At 34.8% G+C, this 22,471-nt stretch overlaps 1 protein-coding gene across 1 annotated transcript; it reads right to left on the minus strand.

Annotated features, from left to right (window-relative positions):
- Positions 1 to 629: 629 nt before the first annotated feature.
- Positions 630 to 21,183, minus strand: LOC150107517 (oplophorus-luciferin 2-monooxygenase non-catalytic subunit-like). Its single transcript, XM_090391362.1, has 4 exons — positions 21,154 to 21,183; positions 14,044 to 14,663; positions 6,281 to 6,455; positions 630 to 849 (listed from the first exon to the last, which is right to left on the minus strand). The coding sequence occupies exons 1-4, from the start codon at positions 21,155 to 21,157 to the stop codon at positions 701 to 703; spliced, it is 948 nt and encodes a 315-aa protein (XP_090247488.1). The 5' UTR covers positions 21,158 to 21,183; the 3' UTR covers positions 630 to 700.
- Between the last annotated feature and the right edge of the window lie 1,288 nt (positions 21,184 to 22,471).

Consider the following 22,471-nt stretch of genomic DNA (forward strand, 5'->3'; position numbering starts at 1 on the left):
CTTTTGTTTCCCGATCAAGGCTTCTAAAGACTTCCTCTAGTGCAGCTGTAAATAATTTGGGAGATATGGTGTCGCCTCGCCGGATGCCTTTTTGTATTGGGAACTTTTCACTGTTTTTATATAATTTAATTACAGAAGTTGCATTATCGTAAATATGTTTTAGTGTTTCAATATATGGTTTCTCAGTTCCCTGGGTTTCAAGTGCTTTTAGTGTTGCAGATGTTTTAACTGAATCAAATACTTTTTTTCGTAGTCTATATAGGTTAGATATAAGGGTTTACTGTATTCAATTGATTTTTCAATGAGCTGTCTTAATGTATCAATATGGTACAAAGTATTGTAATTCTTACTAAATCCAGCTTGTTCACAGGATTGCATTCCCTCTAGTTTAGATTTTATTCTATTATTTATGATTTTTGTGAAGACTTTATATATGGTGGGGAGTAGGCTTAGAGGTCTGTAGTTTTTAATTTCTTCCTTATTGCCTTTTTAAAAATTAATATTAGAAGTGAATTGTTCCAATTTTTTGGAATTTTTCTCCGTTTTAGGCATTTATTAAAGAGTTTAGTAATAATAAAATAATTACATTGTTAATAATTTTACGGTTATAGATAAACACAGTCTTCTTATTAGTGCTTTATAATTTATTGCAGAAAAAATGTAAAAGATAAAATACAACAGCCTTCAGCGGGGAAAGCTATTATGTTCTGCATGGCTGGTGGTCAAGTTGAGTGAGGTCGGCAATACCCTTTCCATTTACGCAGAGGAATCCATAAATATGGTTCATCAACATACTTTTATTAAGAACCTTCCACCTGAAATCTGGGCCACAGCATTTGAATGGATTGTCTGAAAGAAAGGAATCCAGCAAAAATTATACTAAACAGGGATGAATAAATGTAAATTGAACAAGCACGCTAGAGTTTATTTATTTTTTTAATAAAATTGAGGGTTACTGTTTTGTTTTGATGTTCTTATTTTTCTCTCTGTTATCCTGCATGTATAGGAATGGAACAATAAGAGAAACGTAAATGTGGTGAGTTATTATTATTATTATTATTATTATTATTATTATTATTATTATTATTATTATTATTATTATTATTATTATTATACGCCGTCCTATAGTAAGCCGTCCTTATACTGCTTGACTTAACCAAAACATTTGATACACTTGAACATGACATACTACTCACCAAACTATACTCAATAGGTATAAGAGGAACACTGCATACATGGTCCAGGAACTACCTCTCAAACTGAACACAAGTAACAAAAATAGGTACATGTCACAACCTACCTATACAATTAAAGCACGGTGTCCCTCAAGGCGTCATATTATCACTCACGCTATTCAAGATATACATTAATGACATTAATGATGTTCGTAACATGGCAATAAGAAGGCAAATATTTCAGTATGCAGATGACACCGCACTACTAGCAATCCACACAGACATCAACACGGCTCTCTGCAAAGCACAACAAGACCTAAATGGAATCGCAACATACTTCCACCACCCCGCACCACTATCGATACATTCTCACACATACCGCTGCATTAACAACAAAAATACCTGCCAAAATTGTCCCCAAATCAAACCTGTAACACATGCAAAATACCTTGGTCTCTACATATATTGCCACCTTAAATGGACAAAACATATAGAATACCTACATACCAAACTTCTGATCATCGCAACAAAACCAAGTAAAAGAGATTATTCCATCCAACATAAAAAAACCTCCTATATCACGGTATCTGCGAATCCCTACTCAGATACGGTATAACAGTCTATGCAAACACATCAAACAGCCACCTAACAAAATTAGAAACATTACATCGGGAAATTGTGTCAACAGTCATTTGGACACCTTACACGCAACAATCAACATCTGACCAGCACATGGCGACACAGAATCCTGAGTATTAAAAACCTGAAACACTACATGACATTAACAAGGAATTACTTCAACATCACCTATCGAAACAACAGAGACACATATCGTATAATACAACCTACAACAACTCTCTACATCCCTACACCCTACAACAACAACAACAACAACTCATAGGGTTCTTTTGTGAGATCACATCAGATACCAACGCAACTGAACAGCCTACTAAGAAATTTAAAACACATAGATAACTACAGAACATTAAAAAACGAACTCTGCAAAATATATCAACAAAGTTAATACACCATTAACAGTAATATACACAGCACAAATCACCAGCATCCAATGCCTACATCCCATACAAAAACAGTAAAAACAACATAAATAGTGAAGGCTAAATTCCACTCACTTCATAAAGGCTAACCCAAGCTTCGAAGTAGGTGGGATTAACTTACCTCACCCATCTACACGTAATCCTTATAATCAAATGCAGAAATATAACAAAACGGTGAGTAAAGTATACAACAATAAAGAAGACACTGAAGATACTGATTATTATGTGATAATATTATTAATATAATATTACTGTGTAACATGAAAAAAAAATAATGTAATAAATTATTCTTATACTATGTTATCATCATTATTATTGAAATTTCATTATATGTAGAACTTCGTGCTGAACCTTGTAAAATAATATACTGAATGTTACTTAAGATGATAATTGTATATATTTGAGAGATCAAGAAAAAAAATTATTATTATAACAATATTAATAACAATATTAATAATAATTTCAATTTTAATTTTAAAAAAGATTGGATTTTTTAAAAGAAAAATATGTAATCAAGTATGTATCAATGTATCAATGTATGTATTAATAATAATAAAAAATAATAATTATTATTTTTTAAAAATTTATTATTCACATAATTAATGCACAATCAAAACAAGATACCATTTAAGTAAGAATTCGACTAGTGATACAGAACAATTCAGATTCTACCCAAGAATCTAAGAATAGTCTGCCAGATAGCGACGTAAAATATGGACTGTTCCAAGTAATGCTGTTTTTTGTAGGTCATATTGGGGTCACTTCGTTGATTTTAATTGCTGTAAATAGTTGGATAGCTTCTTTGAAATTGCATCAAGTGCACCGGGATTTTGCGTTTTACTTAGGGGGTTCAGTTATTTCCTGGTATGTACTGGGTCTCCAAGCACGGTTGAAACGATTCTTCTGTGATGTTTTTCTAAATTTGATAAGTGACTGTTTGCTGTGTATGTGCGTACATAGTTATACCGTATCTTAGTGTTATGTTAGTATTATGTTTCACAAATTCCATGATATATCAGTTTTGTTTTGTTTTTTACATTGGCTGGCATCATATCTTTTGCTTCGAAAAGTTTTGCAGCAATAGTGCGTAGTTTATTATGAAGGTATTGTATGTGTTTAGCCCACTTGAGGTGGTTGTCAATGTACAAACCACCTTAAAACACACACACACACACACACACACACACACACACACACACACACACACACACACACACACACACACACACACACACACACACACACACACACACACACACACACACACACACACACACACACACACACACACATCCGTAACACACTTTAGCGTGTTACGGGTGTGATTTCGTAGCAGTGGCTGCTTCCATTTTGAATGAAATGGTGTGTGTGATGGCTATACAACGTTAGTGGTATAATGTAAATGTTATACTTCAAAGTATAACGTACTTATAACCTAATTAAGTATAACGTAAATGTTATACTTCTAAATAAATACAAGTCTGCATGATTCCCTGACTAAATTGAATAACTGATGTAATAGATATGGTATGAAAGTCAGCAATAATAGGCAAGAAACATTGAAAACATCAACTTCATTGTGAATGGAGAACATATAGAACAAGTAAAACCATTTCAGCTACTTAGGCACGATTTTTAGTGAAGATGGAAAATTAAATATGGAAATAGAGAACAGAATCATCAAAGCTGGTATGGTAGGAAGTCAACTGAATGAATGTTTTTATATGGAATAAGAGAGAAATTAGTCAAAACACTAAATTAGCTATATACAAGACAGTGTTCAAAACAATTTTAACTTATGGATCTGAGAGCTGGGTCAGAAGTAAAACACATGACTAAAGACTAGAGACCGCAGATATGGGAGTCCTGATAAAGATTATGGTTGTGAACAGATGGCATCAATGGCAATATCATATTAAAAACGAGGATATTAGGAAAGAACTGACATTGTCAGCATTCAGGAATCGTTTGCAGAGCTAATCACAGGTGGTATGGTCACTTAAACAGAATGGGAGAGGAAAGATTAGCAAAACAAGTGTTCTCTGCCAGGTTAGCAGGAAAAAACCCAGAGGAAGACCAAGATGTAGGTGGATTGATACGGTACAAATTGCCTTAGACAATAGAAATATAAGATCTTAGAATTTTGGAGTCTTGACAGGTAACAGACTGATTTGGAAGAAAATTGTTGATCGGAAGTTAATAATGATGTAAATTTTTCACGTAGTACTATCATATGCTGTACACCCCTTGAGGGTACATGGCAGGAATTTGATGATGATGATGATAATAATAATAATAATAATAATAATATAAAAGAGAAATCAAGAGACCGCATCCCAGAATTAGTTGCAGAATTTGAAGATAAAGATACATCCATTATAATACATAATCTGCGCTCATATGCCAGCAAAGGTTGGTCTATTGGTAGGGTCTTCGCTACTAATGGCTCACTCAAAAAGTTAAGCAAGTCTGAGCGCAGTTAGCAGTTGTAAAGGAAAAATAATTCGATACTGTTGGCAATCTGCTGAGGACTGGCCATTCTCACAGGGTTAACTTCGGCCTGTAAACTGACGTATGTCAGACCTCTGTGCCCTCAGGGCACGTGGGGATGTGACAGTCACAATGACAATCTGCGATCATATAAAAAGCTGCAACCTAGCTGCATGAGTTACCAGACAGACCACATAATGCAAGCTCACTTAATAGCCCGCTACATCTTTCGCGAGCAGATATCAGGAGCAACAAACTCGATAGTTCTCAAACATTTCTATGACATTTGTACAATGCCGGATGACACAAATAAGATAATCCCTTGTTGATTGAAAGCAGCGGAATCCATGCTTTATTAATTGAAAAGATACTGACTATTAATGACCTTCATCGTTATTTAAGAAAGAAATGGACTGAGGTCAATCTAATAGCAAAGCTTTTACACCTTTTTTGAGGGAAAATAAGTTGATTCTGCACATGTTTTCCAGTTTATAAGTTTTTGTCACTCGCTTTATCAAAACAGTTGTTAGTTTTAAAATTGTCAGTTCGAAATTTGTAATTGCTGTATAAACATATTTGCCTCAATTCTGCAACTCCATCTTGATAATGCCATTCTGAATCTTAATGTTTAAAATTAAAAATTAACTCTAATGCTTTTTTCTGCTTTGGATGAGATGTGGATGGATTTGTTTCTGTGACTGGATTGCTTCGAGATTGATTTTCGAGAAATATATGCAACTTTAAACACTTCACGCCGAATACTTATTATGCTTATTTTAAACATACACCATGTGGTCAAAGATATCTTGGTAATCTTTTTTTTTCCCTTAAATATTTCGTACAAGTAAGAGAAACCAAACTAACAACTGCATTCCAAATAAAGCGTGAATTTAAAAAAAAAAGCAAATTAAGATGTTATAATAGGATGACATATTAATAAACAATCGGTTCTTGCGATTGCAGAAAAATTAAAGTATCCAAGATAAACTGCGCCGATGACGAAAAATGGAAACATGATGGTGAAAAAAATCCCAAAAATAGTCATGTCACGCATCTCTTACCAACGGTTTATGTGGTTTGCATGACTATTTTGGAGGACTACATAAAGGATTATGTAATCCTCACGTTGCATCAATACACTCTCTTAAGCATCACAGCAACAAATTTTTCTTCTCACAAAAACAATTCTGTTACGAGCTGTCAGCAGTACACCCTGCGTTTTATACAACTCTCATTTGCACTTATCTGCAAATAATGTATGTTGTATAGCGCCCTCTAACGGTAGAAAATTTGAAGTAAATTTTTCTCCTCCAGCCAAAAAAAAATCCTCCTCCTTGCGATTCACTTTCATGTAATAATAGATCAGTTATATAGACTAACAAACCAATATATATATATATATATATATATATATATAAATCCCATTTTCCAAAAATAAGGATGATCATAACTTAGTGTAAGAATTTCATTTTCTAAGATTACAATGAAAAGTGGCAAAAGTTGCTTGAAATTCATTAGGCATCGGTCTAGTCAGCACAAAATAATTAGATTACTTACTTCTAACATCAATAACACCATCCCCGGGTATTGATTGCATATTTCGTACAATTCTCTCGAACGGTTCCTGTGGTAGAGAAGTTAGATTATTGTTATCCATGAATATAACAGACGGATAAACTCCAAAGAAAGCAGTTGCGTCGACACTTTCGATATGATTATGATCCAAATAAATCTGAAATGTTTAAATAACAAAACAGTCAGTTTTAAGTGATTAATTACACTAAACAAGAATGCACGCAGAACTGATTGACTATAATAGAAACAGAATAATTGTTACCGAAATAGTAATAATAATAATAATAATAATTTTAACACTTTATTTATCTCACATAAATTAGATGTGATTACATGATAATATAATTTGCATAACATACAACTGATATAAAATAATCATTTATGTATTACTAATATTAATAACAGTAATAATTGATATTTATATGTCACAATTACATAAGTTAATATTACATGTTGCACTTTACTTTTTTTTCATCATCATGAGTTTACTGGGCATCCACAGGTGCTGTATGGTCACTCCGATGCTAGGTGATGTGCCACACCAGGCCTCGGCATGTCCTGTTCTTTGCTTTTTTGGCAGTCTCAACTCTCTGAAGATCAGTCACCACACACACACACACACACACACACACACCATCCATCCATCCATCCATCCATCTCATTGACGGTCAATCCCTTCCTTTCTTTTTTTCAGGAACTTTACTTTCTATTACCTTGAATTACTATTTCTCAAGAATAGTAATAGGTCAAGTTCCTGGAACTTTACCTTGTATTGCTATTCTGAGACGTTCTCCTTCCATCCTTTCAATATGTCCAAAATATTTTAACTTTCTTCTGTCAGTATCTTTAAGGAGCCTTAAAGTTCTACTGATCTTTTCTAACACCCATTCATTTGTATGCCTCTCAGTATATGATATCCTCAACAACCATCTGTAACACCACATCTCAAAAGCAGCTATCCTTTTCTTATCTGACTTCTTTAGGTTCCAAGTCTCACATCCATAAGTCGTTGTTGGAAAAACAGCTGTATCCAAAATCCTCAACTTTATTCGCGTAGATCTAACCTTCCAGATTTTAGACAAGTCTCTGTCTGTTGTTTTATCTATTTTCTAATTTTCCTCTGACGTCTTCTGAACAGCAATTCTTCATTAATAATGGATCCCAGATACTCAAACTTGCTGATTTCCTCAATTCATTTTCCATTAAGGTACACTCGTTTCTCAAGAGGTTCCCTGTTTGTATTTCCTTTGAGAACCATAATCTTTGTCTTGCTAGGATTGAGTTGAAGTCCTCCTCTGCTATTACTGATCTTGTTAACTTTATCAAGAATTTCTCCTAGTTCTTCCTTGTCATTACAAAGGAGTACTGTATCATCAGCATACCTCAGATTAATGATCAATCTACTACTTATCCAATGATTCACTCATAGTGTCTTCTACATATATACTAAAGAAGTGAGGAGCAAGTAAACATCCTTGCCTAACTCCTTTTACAACTTGAAGCCAGTTAGTCAATCCAACACTTGTTCTTACCGTGGCTTTTTGCTCCTTATACAAGTTGGCTATAAACCTGATAGTGTGTTGAGGAAAACGCATTCTTTTCATTACTTCCCACAGTGTCACATGCTGAACACAGTCAAAAGTTTTAAAGTTATCTAAGAAACACATTATGAGAGGGAGTCTGAATTCTTTATATTTTTCTGTGATCTGTCTAAGGCAAAGGAACTGATCTCTGATGCGTTCCCTTATCTTTCCTAAAACCTGCTTGTTCCTCGGGCATCTCTGTCTCAAGCTTGATCTCAACATTATTTAGCATGATCTTCAATAAAATTTTGCTTTCATGAGATATTAAACTAATAGTTCTATATTTTTATAAGCCTTCATGTCTCCCTTCTTATGTAGTGGCATGAAAATCGATTTCTTTCACTCTAGGTCTCCATGATCCTGTCTCCCATATCCTTGTAATCAATCTATGAAATACTCTTATCTCTCCATCCCCTGTGGCCTTAATTAACTTTGCTGGGATTCCATCTGCAACCGGGGCCTTATTGCTGTTAAGTAGCTTAACTGCGTTTTCAACGTCATACCTAAGTGGAGGAGGTTCCAAATCGGAATTTTTCTGGTAAGATTTGCTTTATCCACTCTATTGTAGAGTTCCTCACAATATCCTTTCCATCTGTGTTTTTGATTTTCAATTCCTTTGGGAGGAAGGCTCCATTCCTGTCTTTGATAACATTGAAAGAGGAATTTACCTGTCCTTTGTTTTCAATTATGCAAGGAACTACCCCCTATAACTTAGAATATCCTTTTTTTTTTCAAAGTTTCACAAAGTATGATTACATACAGAATTTACATACATACAAATAAAATGTTTAATTTCTTATCTCTTACAAACGTACATTACAAACGCAATTCATTATTTACATATATATGACCATCAGGCGCAGGAACAGTATAAAGCTCAGGCCAGGATGGTAACAAGGGTGGTAAGAAAAGCAAAAGCAGATTACGAAAGAAAATTGGCCATGCAGGCTAAAGAGAATCCCAAACAGTTTTTTCAATATGTTGCAAGTAAAAGGAAAAATGCTCATGGTAGAATGATCTTAAAATATGCTGAGGGTAGGGAGATAACCGAATCAGTCGATATTGTGGAATTACTGAGCGAGCACTTTGCAAGAGTATATCATCCAGGTGGTGACTTTGCAGGAACGGAAGAACTAACAGCTTATACTGGAATTGTGATGAATGAAGTAGAGGTAACTAGTCTATTACAGAACCTCAATGTCAATACAGCTGTGGGATTGGATGGTATACCAGCTCGTGTGGTACGTGAAGCGGCTAAAGAATTGTCAGTGCCCTTGACCATTTTGTTTAATTTGAGCCTCGGGTCTGGGTCAGTCCCAAGGGGGTGGAAAGAGGGGAAAATAGTTCCGCTGCACAAAGGTGGTTCCAAGGCTGCTGTTGAAAATTACCGGCCAATCAGCATAACAGGAATCATTATCAAGGTCTTAGAGAAAATAGTCAAGAGGAAAATACAAGATTGGATAGAAGAAAATGGGATACTGTATCGGGGACAGCATGGTTTTGTGAAGGGTAGGTCATACCTCAGTAACTTGCTCACGTATTATAACACAGTGACGGCTGAACTGGATAAGGGTAATGGGTTTACAGTGATTCTACTGGACCTTGCTAAGGCCTTTGACAGGATACCACATGGAATTCTAATCAGTAAATTGCAGCATATGGGGGGGACATAGGGTTGGTGAGATGGATAGGAGGGTGGTTGACGGAGAGATATCACAGAGTGGTTTACTCAGGAGTAGAGTCCACAAGACGGCCTGTGACTAGTGGTGTGGCACAAGGATCTGTTCTTGGACCACTACTGTTTAATTTGTTCATTAATGATATAGGAAAGGATCTGAGAGGAACAGTTCATTTGTTTGCGGATGATGCGAAGTTGGATAGGGCAATAGTGAATGCAGATGACGTCACAATTTTGCAGGATGATTTGGATAGATTGGAGGTCTGGGCTAAGGAGAATGGATGTCAATTTGATGTGGCAAAATGTAAGGTTATGCATTTTGGGGTGAAAAGATTGGCGGCAGTTTACTGCACTGGTGGAACTGTGCTCCAGGAAATTGATGAGGCACGAGATTTAGGAGTGTTGGTGGATAAGGAATTGAAATTTAGGGGACACATTGCAAAAATGGCCAAATCAGCTCATCAAATCACTTGGTTGGTGAAGAATACTTTGACAAGCAGAGACAAGCGGGTTATTGTTCCTCTGTATCGGGCCTTCATAAGACCCCATCTCGACTACTGTGCCCAGATTTGGTCACCTAGGTTTCTTCTTGATGGGGAGGAGGTGGAGAGAATCCAGAGGCGAGTGACCAAGATGATAGCAGGTCTGTGGAATGAACCTTATGAGAACAGGTTGAGGATTTGTGGGTTGCAAAAATTGGTTGATAGGCGGAGGAGGGGAGATATGATTGAGACATTCAAATTACTGAAGGGTTTCTATAAAATTAATTCAGAAGATATTTTTGAGAACAGGGCTGGTTGTGGAAGGACTAAGGGACATCCATGGAAACTGGGCAAAAGTGTGGTTAGTAAAGGTGTTAGAGCTGGGTTCTTTACTTTATAAATATATACGTATATATATATATTCTTTTTTCACAATATTTCTTCCACATCATCTCCTTATGGATCTCTTGTTTAGTAAAGTTGTCCATCCATTTTACTCCCACTTTATTCATTCTTCAAACTCTATTCACACATCATTTTAGATACCACTTCATTGAAATACCTTTTCGAAGCTTCCCATTTATTGCTGATATCGCTTCCATTCAGTTAACTGATACCATAGGACTAAAGATAGTCTTCTGTCGAGTGTCATAATTTCCAACATTGTAGTTCAGCATATGCCTGTCCTAAATGGAACATCCACGTGGTCACTACTTCCTAAGTACATCATAATCGATCACAAACTGGTGGCAAAACATTCATAATCTTATCTGTGACCCCTTCTGATGCTATGATCAAATCTAACTCTTGTTGGCCTCAAATCCCTTCTTTCACATGCTGCTTGAGGTTTCCTCACACACAAAAAAAAAGTCTACCAGGTCTGTAGCAACATCCCACTGCATATTTTACTGTACTGCATATCAGACAGCTTCCCATGTCTCCCGAATTTCTATCCTAACTGGGCACAAAGTGTCTGATATTAGTAGTAGGGCCCTCCCCTCCCAAAAGCTATACTTGTTTCCAGTTACGTCTGACTGATAGCCGGACTTAATGCCAATAATTTCCAAGCCAAAACATATTCACCAAGGCAATGAATTAACTTTTATTCCTTTGTTTCTGATGCTGCTGGCATTTGTGTAGACATAAGTTAGCTTGTCCTGTTTAGGCAACTTTCTTTTTTTTCAGTCCACAGACACAGAAAAAGTCTGAACCCAACACAAATTTCCATCCCTTCACCAGATGCATAACCATACTCAACACCATTCACATCATTGTCATGCTTGCATGCAATAGCTGAACTTAACATTGTCCACCTTCTCAAGTTTTCTCTCACAATGATCTAGTTTCACTGACTCTGCATTAAGTCTCAACCAAATTAATTTCTCCATGCTCCTAATGCAGACCATCTCTCTTTTACAAATCTTTTCTACCAACCTACACATACAAAAATTCATTTCTTGTACACAGCCTGCACAATGAATCATTTACTATCACAGCCCTCCTTAACTCAGTTGTCATATCTAGGTAATAAGCCAACAATTTTTACTTTGCTTCTTCCAACAGAACTTTCATATCCTCTCTCCTATATTTATTACTATTTACATTATTAGTTCCAACAAGCACTACCATCTTCCTTTTGACCTGAGTCTCGCATTGTTCATGGCTGTTCTTGAATTTTTAAATATTTGCTGCATTAAAATTTGTCACTTGTCCAGCTTTTTTGCAACAAGGCTTAACATTTTGTACTTTTCAAATAAATTAGCTTTTGAGAATTTCTCCTGTAACTGTATAAGTTAATCTAATGAAGACACGGAGTTGGCCATCATGATCACTATAATCATCAAGAATGGAGAAACCAGTTTCTGATATTTCTGCTTCTTTTTAGAAAAAAAAGTTTGATTCAGTTTAGAAGATGCCAAGTTAACTGATTCCAGAGAACATACTGGTTCAAAGATTGTGACAAAGTGTTTCTCATTTTCATCTTGACATATAGCTATTTAATTTTTCAAACCTTGAATACATACAACTTTACTTAATAAAATGAACTGCAACAACTTTTACCAACACATCTCCAGAGCAATTTTTCTAAATGATTTTGGGCCATGACAGTAGTGTAGAAATAAAAAAAATAACTTACGGAAAAATATAATTAATTATAAATATGTCAAATTTATCCCGAACACCCTGTATATATATATATATATATATATATATATATAATTTTAATCATATTTTATTATCTTACAGAGTATTTACATATTATATACAAATAAAAAACATTATTACGTTTTTTATCATTACAAAAATTCAGTATGCAAATTACTGGGAACTTCACTTCTGATGAGTGATATAAACTGTGTATATATATATATGTGTGTGTATGTGTGTGTGTGTGTGCGTGTGCGCGTGTGTGCATGTGCGTGCGTGCGTGTGCGCGCGCAGTTATAACTTTATTATTACATTTACATTGTTTTTGTTTCATAAAACTTTGTTCGTTTATCAGCTGGCGTTTCCGCTGTCTTTCTCGAAGCTTTTGCTGAGCTAATCTGAAGAAGATATTCCGTGACGGCGGTTTCGTGGTTTCCTTTCAGCACTTCTGGCTATCCAGGATGCTGAAATTTAATTGTGTCGATTTAACTATGTATATTTTTGTGCATATATATGTAAAGTTATACACTGCTTGTAAAGAAGTCAACGGACACATTAGTGTCAGGAATTAACAGCCATGTTGCCCACCTTAATTAAACACAGAATCTCCTTTCGCTGCGATGACTGCAGAAATCGTACGGGGCATACTTTCCATTAACGTTCGATAGCAATCAGTAGAAATTTCGGACCATTCTTCCCCATAAAACATTCCTTGACTTCATTCGATACTCCAATTTATCCCGCAGATGTTCAGTAGGATAGAAATAAATTCTATAGAAGCCAATCAAGTGTGTCTTCCACACTTGTACATAAATGCGCTGCTTGGAAAGAAATCAAGTACACTTTCCCGCAGACAACCGCTCATATAAGCACTTTAACCTTTTCTGAAGGGGGGGGCGGATAGGACATCCCTGTGTCCTTGTATTGATACCTCGGGAATGATACCTCCTGATTTAAAATTTGCTTTGGTTATTCTAAGTTATAGAGGTAGTTCCTTGAATAATTGAAAATTAAAGACAAGTAAATTCTTAGGCTAATTACATGGCAATAGAACAGATAATGACATTATACGGATCACTTTTTGAGTGAGACACAAAGGGTTTTGTTATTACGGAGGAGATCAGTTAGAACAAATTCGCTTACTTTTTATGCCGAAGTTACGAGTTAAATAGACCAAGGTAATGGCTATGTGTGAATATTTTGATTTTTGAAAAGTTTCATATCGCTCCACTGAATTATTCATTATGAACTTGTGAGAAGCATAAAACATTTGTTGATATACAGACAGCGGGAAGTAACAAGAGAATCTTTAAAAAAAATAATAATAATAAAAAAGCTTTTCAGGACTAGGATACTTTATGATTTAGTGTGTAGGGCCCTTGTTGTTTAATGCATTTACTGGTAGATGAATTATTTAGGTTCAAATATTAAAAGAAAATTTCTAATAATGATTACTTGAAATTGATTACCGGCATTCCATTTTTACATCACCCCTAAGTTGGGTGATGTAAACAATGATGTGGGCCTATGAAAGTCAAATCTTTCATACGTCTGACTTTGGCACTTCGATCAAGGTTTTCTGCAACAGAAAAACCACTTCAGATTCCCATATCTTACGTATTTCAATAATAGATATTACCCAAAGGGGATGTAGCTTCTACTGTAGAACAGTGTTTGGACCTCAGGTCCAATTAATCAGCAAACCCCCTCCTATTTTGGAAATTTACTATAGCCCCCCCCGTGCAGTTTTTTTGTATTAAGTTATACAACGTTCTACAAGTTCCCCAAACTTTCACATATGGTATTTTAATAAATATGAACTATAAAAAAATCACTATTTTAAAAGGTACTTACCGCAGGATTGAATAATGAAGGAATAGAGATTGACAGTTTTCCCAAAGTCGAGATTTTATTTTCCGACAGTTGTAGTTGTTGTAAGTCTGTAAGTCCAATGAATGCATTTGGCTCGATTACTGAAATATCGTTGCGTGCTAGAAGAATAGTAATTACTTTGGCATTATTCTGGAAAGTTCCGGTCAATAGTTTAGTCAGTCGATTTCTCGCTAAGTTAATAACACGTAGCTCAGATAAGTAGTTTAGATTCGGCACATTTTTGAGCTGATTACCAAATAAACTCAGCACTACCATAAATTGTTCTGAACCATAAAAAGCATCATCTGCTACACTTTCGATGGGATTAACTTCAATGAAACAGTTTCTTATAGCAAGGTTATTGAAAGCTTTGGAAGGAATGTTGGTAAGAGGGGTGGCTTGGATCCACAAATCTCGGATAGCCCCATAAGGAAATTTTGCTTTAAATGCTCTCTGCAGCTGACTTGCTGATGTTACCTTCATGCAGTTTACACCTTCTTCATCACAAGTGCAAGGATAAAAGTCTTGTGGGTCCGGACACGCCTCGTATGCTTGGCCATGAATTACTAGATGGAGAAAAGAAGCAAGGAATACCAGAGAAACTGAAAAATAAGAAAAAAAATATTATTAAAAAGTGGTGCGTTGTAGATAATTTGCGAATCTATTTTAAAATGAGGACTAAAAAAAGTACTTCAAAATGATATTATGAAGAATTTAGAGTTAAACCACATCCACAGTCCATAGACATTCAGAACCAGAGCCATCGTGCTGGTTCTTAACTTTTTTCAATCATTTTTGGAAAGATTAGTCATCCAAAAATTCCGTTGATTACGTCATAAATAATAAAATTGTTATCTACTATTTTCTTATGAAACTACTATATACTTAAGGAATGGAGAATTCCAGTAGTTTTTTCAGAAGGTCGACTAAACATTACTTAATGAATAATCCAACATGATGTCATGCATTTTATTAGCTGTCGTTAACTTTATTTTACGCATTTGAACAGTTTCCTATAATCAAACTTGGAATGAAAGTTGGAAGAACGATTGAATATGATCCTTAACTGGAGAAAAACCATGTTCGATTCTCTCCATTGCGAAGAATCTTCACATCAGCTTTTTTTTTTTTTCATTTGAAAATAAATTAGCCGGTTTCATAAGGAATTAGCAGTGCTTTCATCCCTGAAACTAGAAATATTCCGCGACCATCCTGTCCTGTCACGTGTCATCTCCGTCCAGAGTGTTGACTATTATGGATCTCTATCTTAGATCCATAATATACGGTAAGAAAAGATAGTGAGACTTTAATCTCTTTTAATCTCTTCCGTCTCTTAGTTATTATCCCGTGTATATAGACAGGTATGTTCGCTGACAGGTTTGCGCTTTGCTGGAAGAAAAACCCCATTTTCTGGAGGGGGGGAGCCTCTACTTACGTATGAGACCGACTAATTCATCATTTGATACAAAACGCCGATAAAAGTTCCTCTCATCACAGACGTGATGTGAACCTGGTTCTATCCAATCAAATGGCTCGTCTAAACCAAATGAGCTACTCAGGCTCCAAACCAACCATAGAACATACATAATTAACACCAAAAATATTGGGTATTGTATAATAGATGGTATAGTAAAGATATAGCAAATCGTATTGGGTGTTTGTGTAGAATGGCCTTCGTAATGACTCCTGGGACTACATAGAAGTGTAACAATAAATATAAGCATAGCACCACCATATTAAATTAATATTAAAGAAAATAAGAACACAGATTTGTTCTGAATATTTTATTAGTTTTATTTTGAAGAGCCAAACGAAATGCCTATTAAGTACAAAAAAGCAACTAAAAATGTACAGTTGCTAAAGCTTACCGCCGCAAATCAAATTTTAATTGAAGTTCATTTTTGAGCTGGTCGAGTTCCATCCGTCAAGAGTGTTGCATTCAAGAGAGCCAAGTGGTCAGGCTCTAGTCCGTCATGTGAACAACTTCCAACAGGACATAATAATAATTTTCCAATCAAGTAGTGACAGTCGGGATCTGGTAAAGGTAGTTATCAAAAGTAGTGACGAAGAATGTTAGCAAGAAAAAGGTCGATCTTCTGTAAGCTTCAATCAACAATCATTCAGATGGCAGATATTACAGATATATAATCATGAAGAAACTCACGGCATACTCAGAGACCTTTCATATTATCCCCAAAACACAATATAGTTTTCAGAAAAATAAGGGAACAACATCACTCTCTCGGAAGACTTTACAGACATAATTAATACCGCCTTAGACAAAAACAAAATTGCCATGACAGTCTTTATTGATCTAACTAAAGCATTCGACACACTCACACATCAAACCTTGTTAGAAAAGCTGAGGCATGTTGGAATACACGGACCTCTTCACAGGTGGTTTACAAACTACCTTCAAAACAGAAAGCATATCACACGTATCGGGTCAAACTGCAGCAGAGAGCTGCCAGTAACCTGTGGAGTACCACAGGGAACTGTACTCTCCCCAACTCTATTCAACATTCACACGCGCGATATTAATCAGCTACCACTCAAAGGTAAGATATTCCAATACGCAGACGATACAGCTATAATATCCATCCATAATAACGCAAGCATAGCCCAAACAAATATGCAACATGATATAAATCTGATCATAGACTGGCTCACGAAAACCTCCATACACCTAAACTCAGAAAAGACAAAAATTAATGATATTCAGAAATCCACTGACTCGACCAGTTGATAACAAATATATAACCATCCAACATCCACTTTCCAACATAAAAAACACACAGAACAGCAAAACCACTACAATCACTCAGGTTGAAACAATACGATACCTTGGAATTTACTTCGATGCAGATATGAACTGGAATAGCCACATAAACCATCTACACAACAAACTCCGAACAATAAGTGGCAAACTCTACAGGTTAAAAGACATAGTTCCCATACGCTTAAAAACACTAATATACAAAGCACTATGCCAAAATATATTAAGATAAGCTATAACAACGTATGCTTTCTGTGCACCCTACAAATTAAACAGATTAATGTCGCTACAGTACAAAATGATAAAACTGATCTTTTGGGAACAAAGAGAAAATAACGACTTTATATACACTGCAGTGTCAGAACACAAAATACTGAGAGCAAAACATTTATGTCACTATGCAGCCTTGCTAAAACATTATTTCGATGCCAACTACAGGACAGTCAGAAATACATACCGTATAACAAGACCTCAGACTACTAATTATATCACATATAAATACAATAATCACTACGGAAAGGCCACGCGAAACTTCTACATCACAGACATGATAAACAAATTACCTTTTGAATATAGAAACTTTACAAACTACAATAGCCTGAAAAGAGCTCTAAGGACATACTACGAACAAGAAACCCGCACCCAAAATACCATACAAACTTAATGAAACACAATATATTCGTTGTTCAAGCTTCCAGTTCAGCGACGCATCAATACATTCCAAGTTATTGTGCGTATGCGTAGATTTCGTAGCTTCCCAACACAGCAAAATAAATAAATAAATAAATAACCAACTGGTGTCATCCTCAGATAAGCTTACATATAAGCTTCGAGGATGAAAGCTGAGAAATTACTTCTCATCCAAAAAAAAAAGAAGGAAAAAAGTATGTATCATATGTAACCAAATGCATGTAATGTACGTATCATATGTAAACCAATGTATGTAATGTATGCATTATATGTAAACAAATGTATGTAATGTAAGTATCATATGTAAACAAATGTAAGTAATGTATCATATGTAATCAAATCTATGTAATGTGTGTAATAACTGTAGCAAATGTATGCAACGTAATAAAAAAAATGTTTTTAAATGTAAATCATGAGGTTACACTGTATGTTTGCGAGAATTAGGAAATATAATATTTTGATTGCATATGTGTAAATACTGTTGTATAATCACACCTTTTCAAATTTGAAAAAAAAAATAGTAAACTACAACATTTAATAATATACTCTGAACAATATAATTGTAAATTATTACTGTGATTGTTACTTAAAAAAAGAACTATGTTATCATAATTACTATTTAAATCTCATTATATTTAGCACAAAGTGCTGAACCTTGTAAAAATAATATACTGAATTGATGAACATTGTACATATTTAAATATTTGAAAGAACAATAAAAAAGTATATATATACTATATATATAAAAAAAAAAAAAAATATATATATATATATATATATATATATATATATATATTAGAACGGGCAACTCCAAGGAGTCTTTAGACTCATCGAGGGAGGTCCTAACATATTGTCAAAAACAACTATTCAACATTCACACAGTATCTATCATAGTTCGCTTTGATCTCATTTACAGTCATGGCACCCACAACAGACTCTGGCAGCTTAGTCCACTCATTCACCACTCTCCAAGTAAAAAATCTAGCTCTAAAACCCTTGCTAACCACACTCTTACCCAGCTTCCATGGATGGCCCTAGTCCTCCCACCACCAGTCCTATTCTCAAAAATATCTTCTCAATTAATCTTCAAGAAACCCTTCAGTAATTTGAATGTCTCAATCATATCGTCCCTTTTCCGCCTACCAGCCAATTTCTGCAACCCACAGATCTTCAACCTGTTCTCATAAGGTTCATCCATTGACCTGATATCATCTTGGTCACTCGTCTCTGGATCCTCTCCACCTCATCCCCATCAAGGAGAAACCCTGGCGCCCAAATCTGGGCACAGTAGTGTAGATAGGGTCTTATCAAGGCTCGATATAGAGGAAAAAAAACCTGTTTGTCTTTGCTCGTCAATGTAGTTTTCAGCAACCAAGTGATTTGATGAGCTGATTTAGTCACTTTTGCGATGTGCCCCCCCTAAACTTCAACTCCCTATCCACCAATTCCCAAATCCCTGGCCTCGTCAATCTCCTGGAATACAGTTCCATCAATATGGTATACTGTTGCTAATCTTTTCACCCCAAATTGCATAACCTTACATTTTGCCACATTAAATTGACATCCATTCTCCTTAGCCCAGCTCTCCAAACTATCCAAATCATCCTGCAAAATTTCGACATCCTGTGCATTCACTATTGCTCTACCCAAGTTTGCATCATCAGCAAACAAATGAACAGTTCCTCTCAGATCCTTTCCTATATCGTTAACGAACAAATTGAACTGTAGTGATCCAAGAACAGAACCCTGCGGCACACCACTAGCCACAGGCCGTCTTTTGGACTCTACTCCTGAATGAACCACTTTCTGATATCTCTCCATCAACCACCCATTTATGTTGTTGTTAAGATTGCGAATGCTGTTAAAGTGGATGTGGAAGCATTTTTGCAAGAATTTCAACGCGATTTTTGATGGGCTTTGATAGGTTTGTTTCTTTCTTTATGAGTTTTGTTGAATTTTATTGGTTTTTTTGGGTAGGAGGTAGGATTTGTTTGTAGTTGCTGTGATAATATATAATCACTATATAGGAATGCAATTACCAAAACAATTATTTGGGTTTATTCCCAAACTTACTATTCATGAGGTACTGCATATAACTAAACAATCGTGTTACCTTCTCTTCCGTTGTAATTGTCTGTTCTATAGATCACAGGATGCATATGGTGAGGGCTGAAGTGATGAGGGTGGTGTATTGATTGGAAAGACATGTGTTCAGATCCGTTCAGATCCGTTGAGCACATGTGTGGAAATATTTTTAATTGCCATTTTTCAAATGAAGATAAATTATTCAATCTACCGAAGGTGAGAACAGTTTCCACTATTTAATTTTCTATTGCCTCTATCATAGAGCCAAAGTGGCCTAAAATCACACTAATGCTTGAAAGGTTTAATCGCCCTTCCTAAAACTGAATTATATTCAAAATCATAATTATATTCAAAGTCACATGACATAGAAAAAGAGGAGTATACTCGGAAAATTTTATTTTTTCTTTAAACCAAATAAATGAAAACTATTCAGAAAAATATGTCAGACTGGTCGGATGATCAATATCCAGCAAAAACTTTGTAAAGGATTGGTTGAAGCAATACAAATGTTCGTTTAAGTACTCAGCTATTGTACAACGAAATGGCCGTTTTTTAATATTGCTATCACATGCATGATACTTGTGCTTAATCTGAAAAACAAAATTGGGTTCGAATCCCGTCTACCGGTGCGAAATTACTGACGGCTTTCTCAGTTCGTGATGAATTATACTATTTCGTACAAAGAAAGATATTGCAGGGTTTTCATTTGAATTTCGCTTTTTTTTATACAATCGGCTAATCTGGCGAAGAAAACCAGCCATTAAAAGACAATAAAGGTTAGTCTTAGCTACCTCTGTCGAAATTACAAGCAAACCATACTTTGACTTCGAACAGCGCCTCGATAATGTCATTAATAAGAAATAAGTCGAATGCTGCTTCATGGTATGATATCAACTGAGTGCAAAGCTCAAACCTAAAAAAAAAAATTTCTTCTCTTAAAGGATCAGAAAGACATGGAAATCGATGGATTTGAACACATGTCCCTTGCCAAAAGAAGAACTCAGCATGCAGAAGAAAAATATTAATAAACTTCGAAAATGAACCAATGAAAAAAACAATCACCAAATCCTAAATGCTAAACCAATAAAGTGTTACCTTTAGATAAATGGACACGTTTACACAAAATGGGCAAACAGTTTATTTACATAAAATACCTTATGGATACCACATCAACAGAAAGAAGGTTTACTGTAGAAGATCGAGTAAGGCCTAGAATCAAAAAGGGAACTTGACTTAAATCTATGAAAAGAAAAAGAACCAATAAAGAACATAGTTGTTTAAAAAAAATCAATCAGAATAACACATAATTATGTAAGTGGTGGTGGAAAGAAATCTTGATGAACCAAGGCATATCGAAAGAAAAAATTATTAGTAGAAATTATTAAATACAGTATATAAATTTAAATGTACATTTTCTACTGAAGTACATTAAATGTACTTCAGTAGAGAAGTGGATATAATGTATTTATAATTACATTCTAAGTGACGGCGTTTCAATGTTTAAAATTCATTCATATTTAATCTGAGATTTAAGTACTCACTCATATTGAAAGATGACTTCACCTTCTGAGGGTGGCACAGACGGAATGAATTAAAAACCCTCACATTCTCTGTTTTAAACTTCACATAAACTTGTGTCTGTTTCTAGCGACGTGGCAGCTCAGATTAGGAAATTTTATGAGAGATCGAACATCTGGCTATATCAGATGCTCCATGACGTTTAATTCTACTGATAATTGAAAACATAACACCAATAAATAGTAAAAAAAAAAGTAATTTAGATAATATATATATATATATATGTAGAAAGTTTTTTTACTTTGGGTATAATATACAGTATGTTAAAGATGCCAAGCTATTTTAAATCTGGTTTTACTCCATTTCGCAAGTAAGCAAACAGACAAAGATATGGTGCTTTGACCTTATTAAATAAAAATCTCAGGATGAGAGATAGATGTAGAAAGGTTTTTACCTTCGGTATAATATATGTTAAAGATAGCTTGGCATCTTTAACATATATTATACAGGTAAAAAACTTTCTACATCTATCTCTCATTCTGAGATTTTTATTTAATAAGGTCAAAGCACAAAGTTATGGTAACTTGTTTTGGTAAAATACTAATAAGCTCTGCATTACTTAAATCTTGGTATTCCTAAGCCAGGCTCCCACTGATGAGACCTCAATAAAAGTCGAAACCGGTCTGGGTAGTGGCCTCTTGCCTTTAATACATAGCATCATACATCTTCTCAAGGAGATGGGATTTGCATTAAGGGTAAATATTAAGAATAGTGATCACAGCTTATTCTACCTTTACCAAGAGTTGCCTTGGCTTGCACTACTTTGCGGGTCAGCTAGACTTGAAATACGTTCAGGCGCAAACTTGACTTGTTTGTCTGTTTGCTTACTTGGGATATGGAGTAAATCCAGGTTTTAAATAGCTTGGCGTCTTTAACACACACACACACACACACACACACACACACATATATATATATATATATATATATATATATATATATATATATATATATATATATATATATATATATATATATATATATATATATATATATATATATATATATATATATATATATATATATATATATATATATATATATATATATATATATATATATATATATATATATATATATATATATATAGATATATATATTTTTTTTTTTTATTGTAAACATAACAATCTTATATACATGATTAACCGGTTTTTGGTTCTCTGCAGTCAGACAGAGAGGTTACATGCTCATACTCTTGTTGAGGTATGTTACATCGAGGTCACTTATAAGGCTAATTACATTTTTTTTTTAAATAAATTAAAGCCATTAAGAGTTATTTTA

Source organism: Typopeltis vanoorti, chromosome 4 (assembly GCF_054136105.1).
Source record: "Typopeltis vanoorti isolate ZY-2024b chromosome 4, IOZ_Tvanoo_1.0, whole genome shotgun sequence".
NCBI classification, from domain to species: domain Eukaryota; kingdom Metazoa; phylum Arthropoda; class Arachnida; order Uropygi; family Thelyphonidae; genus Typopeltis; species Typopeltis vanoorti.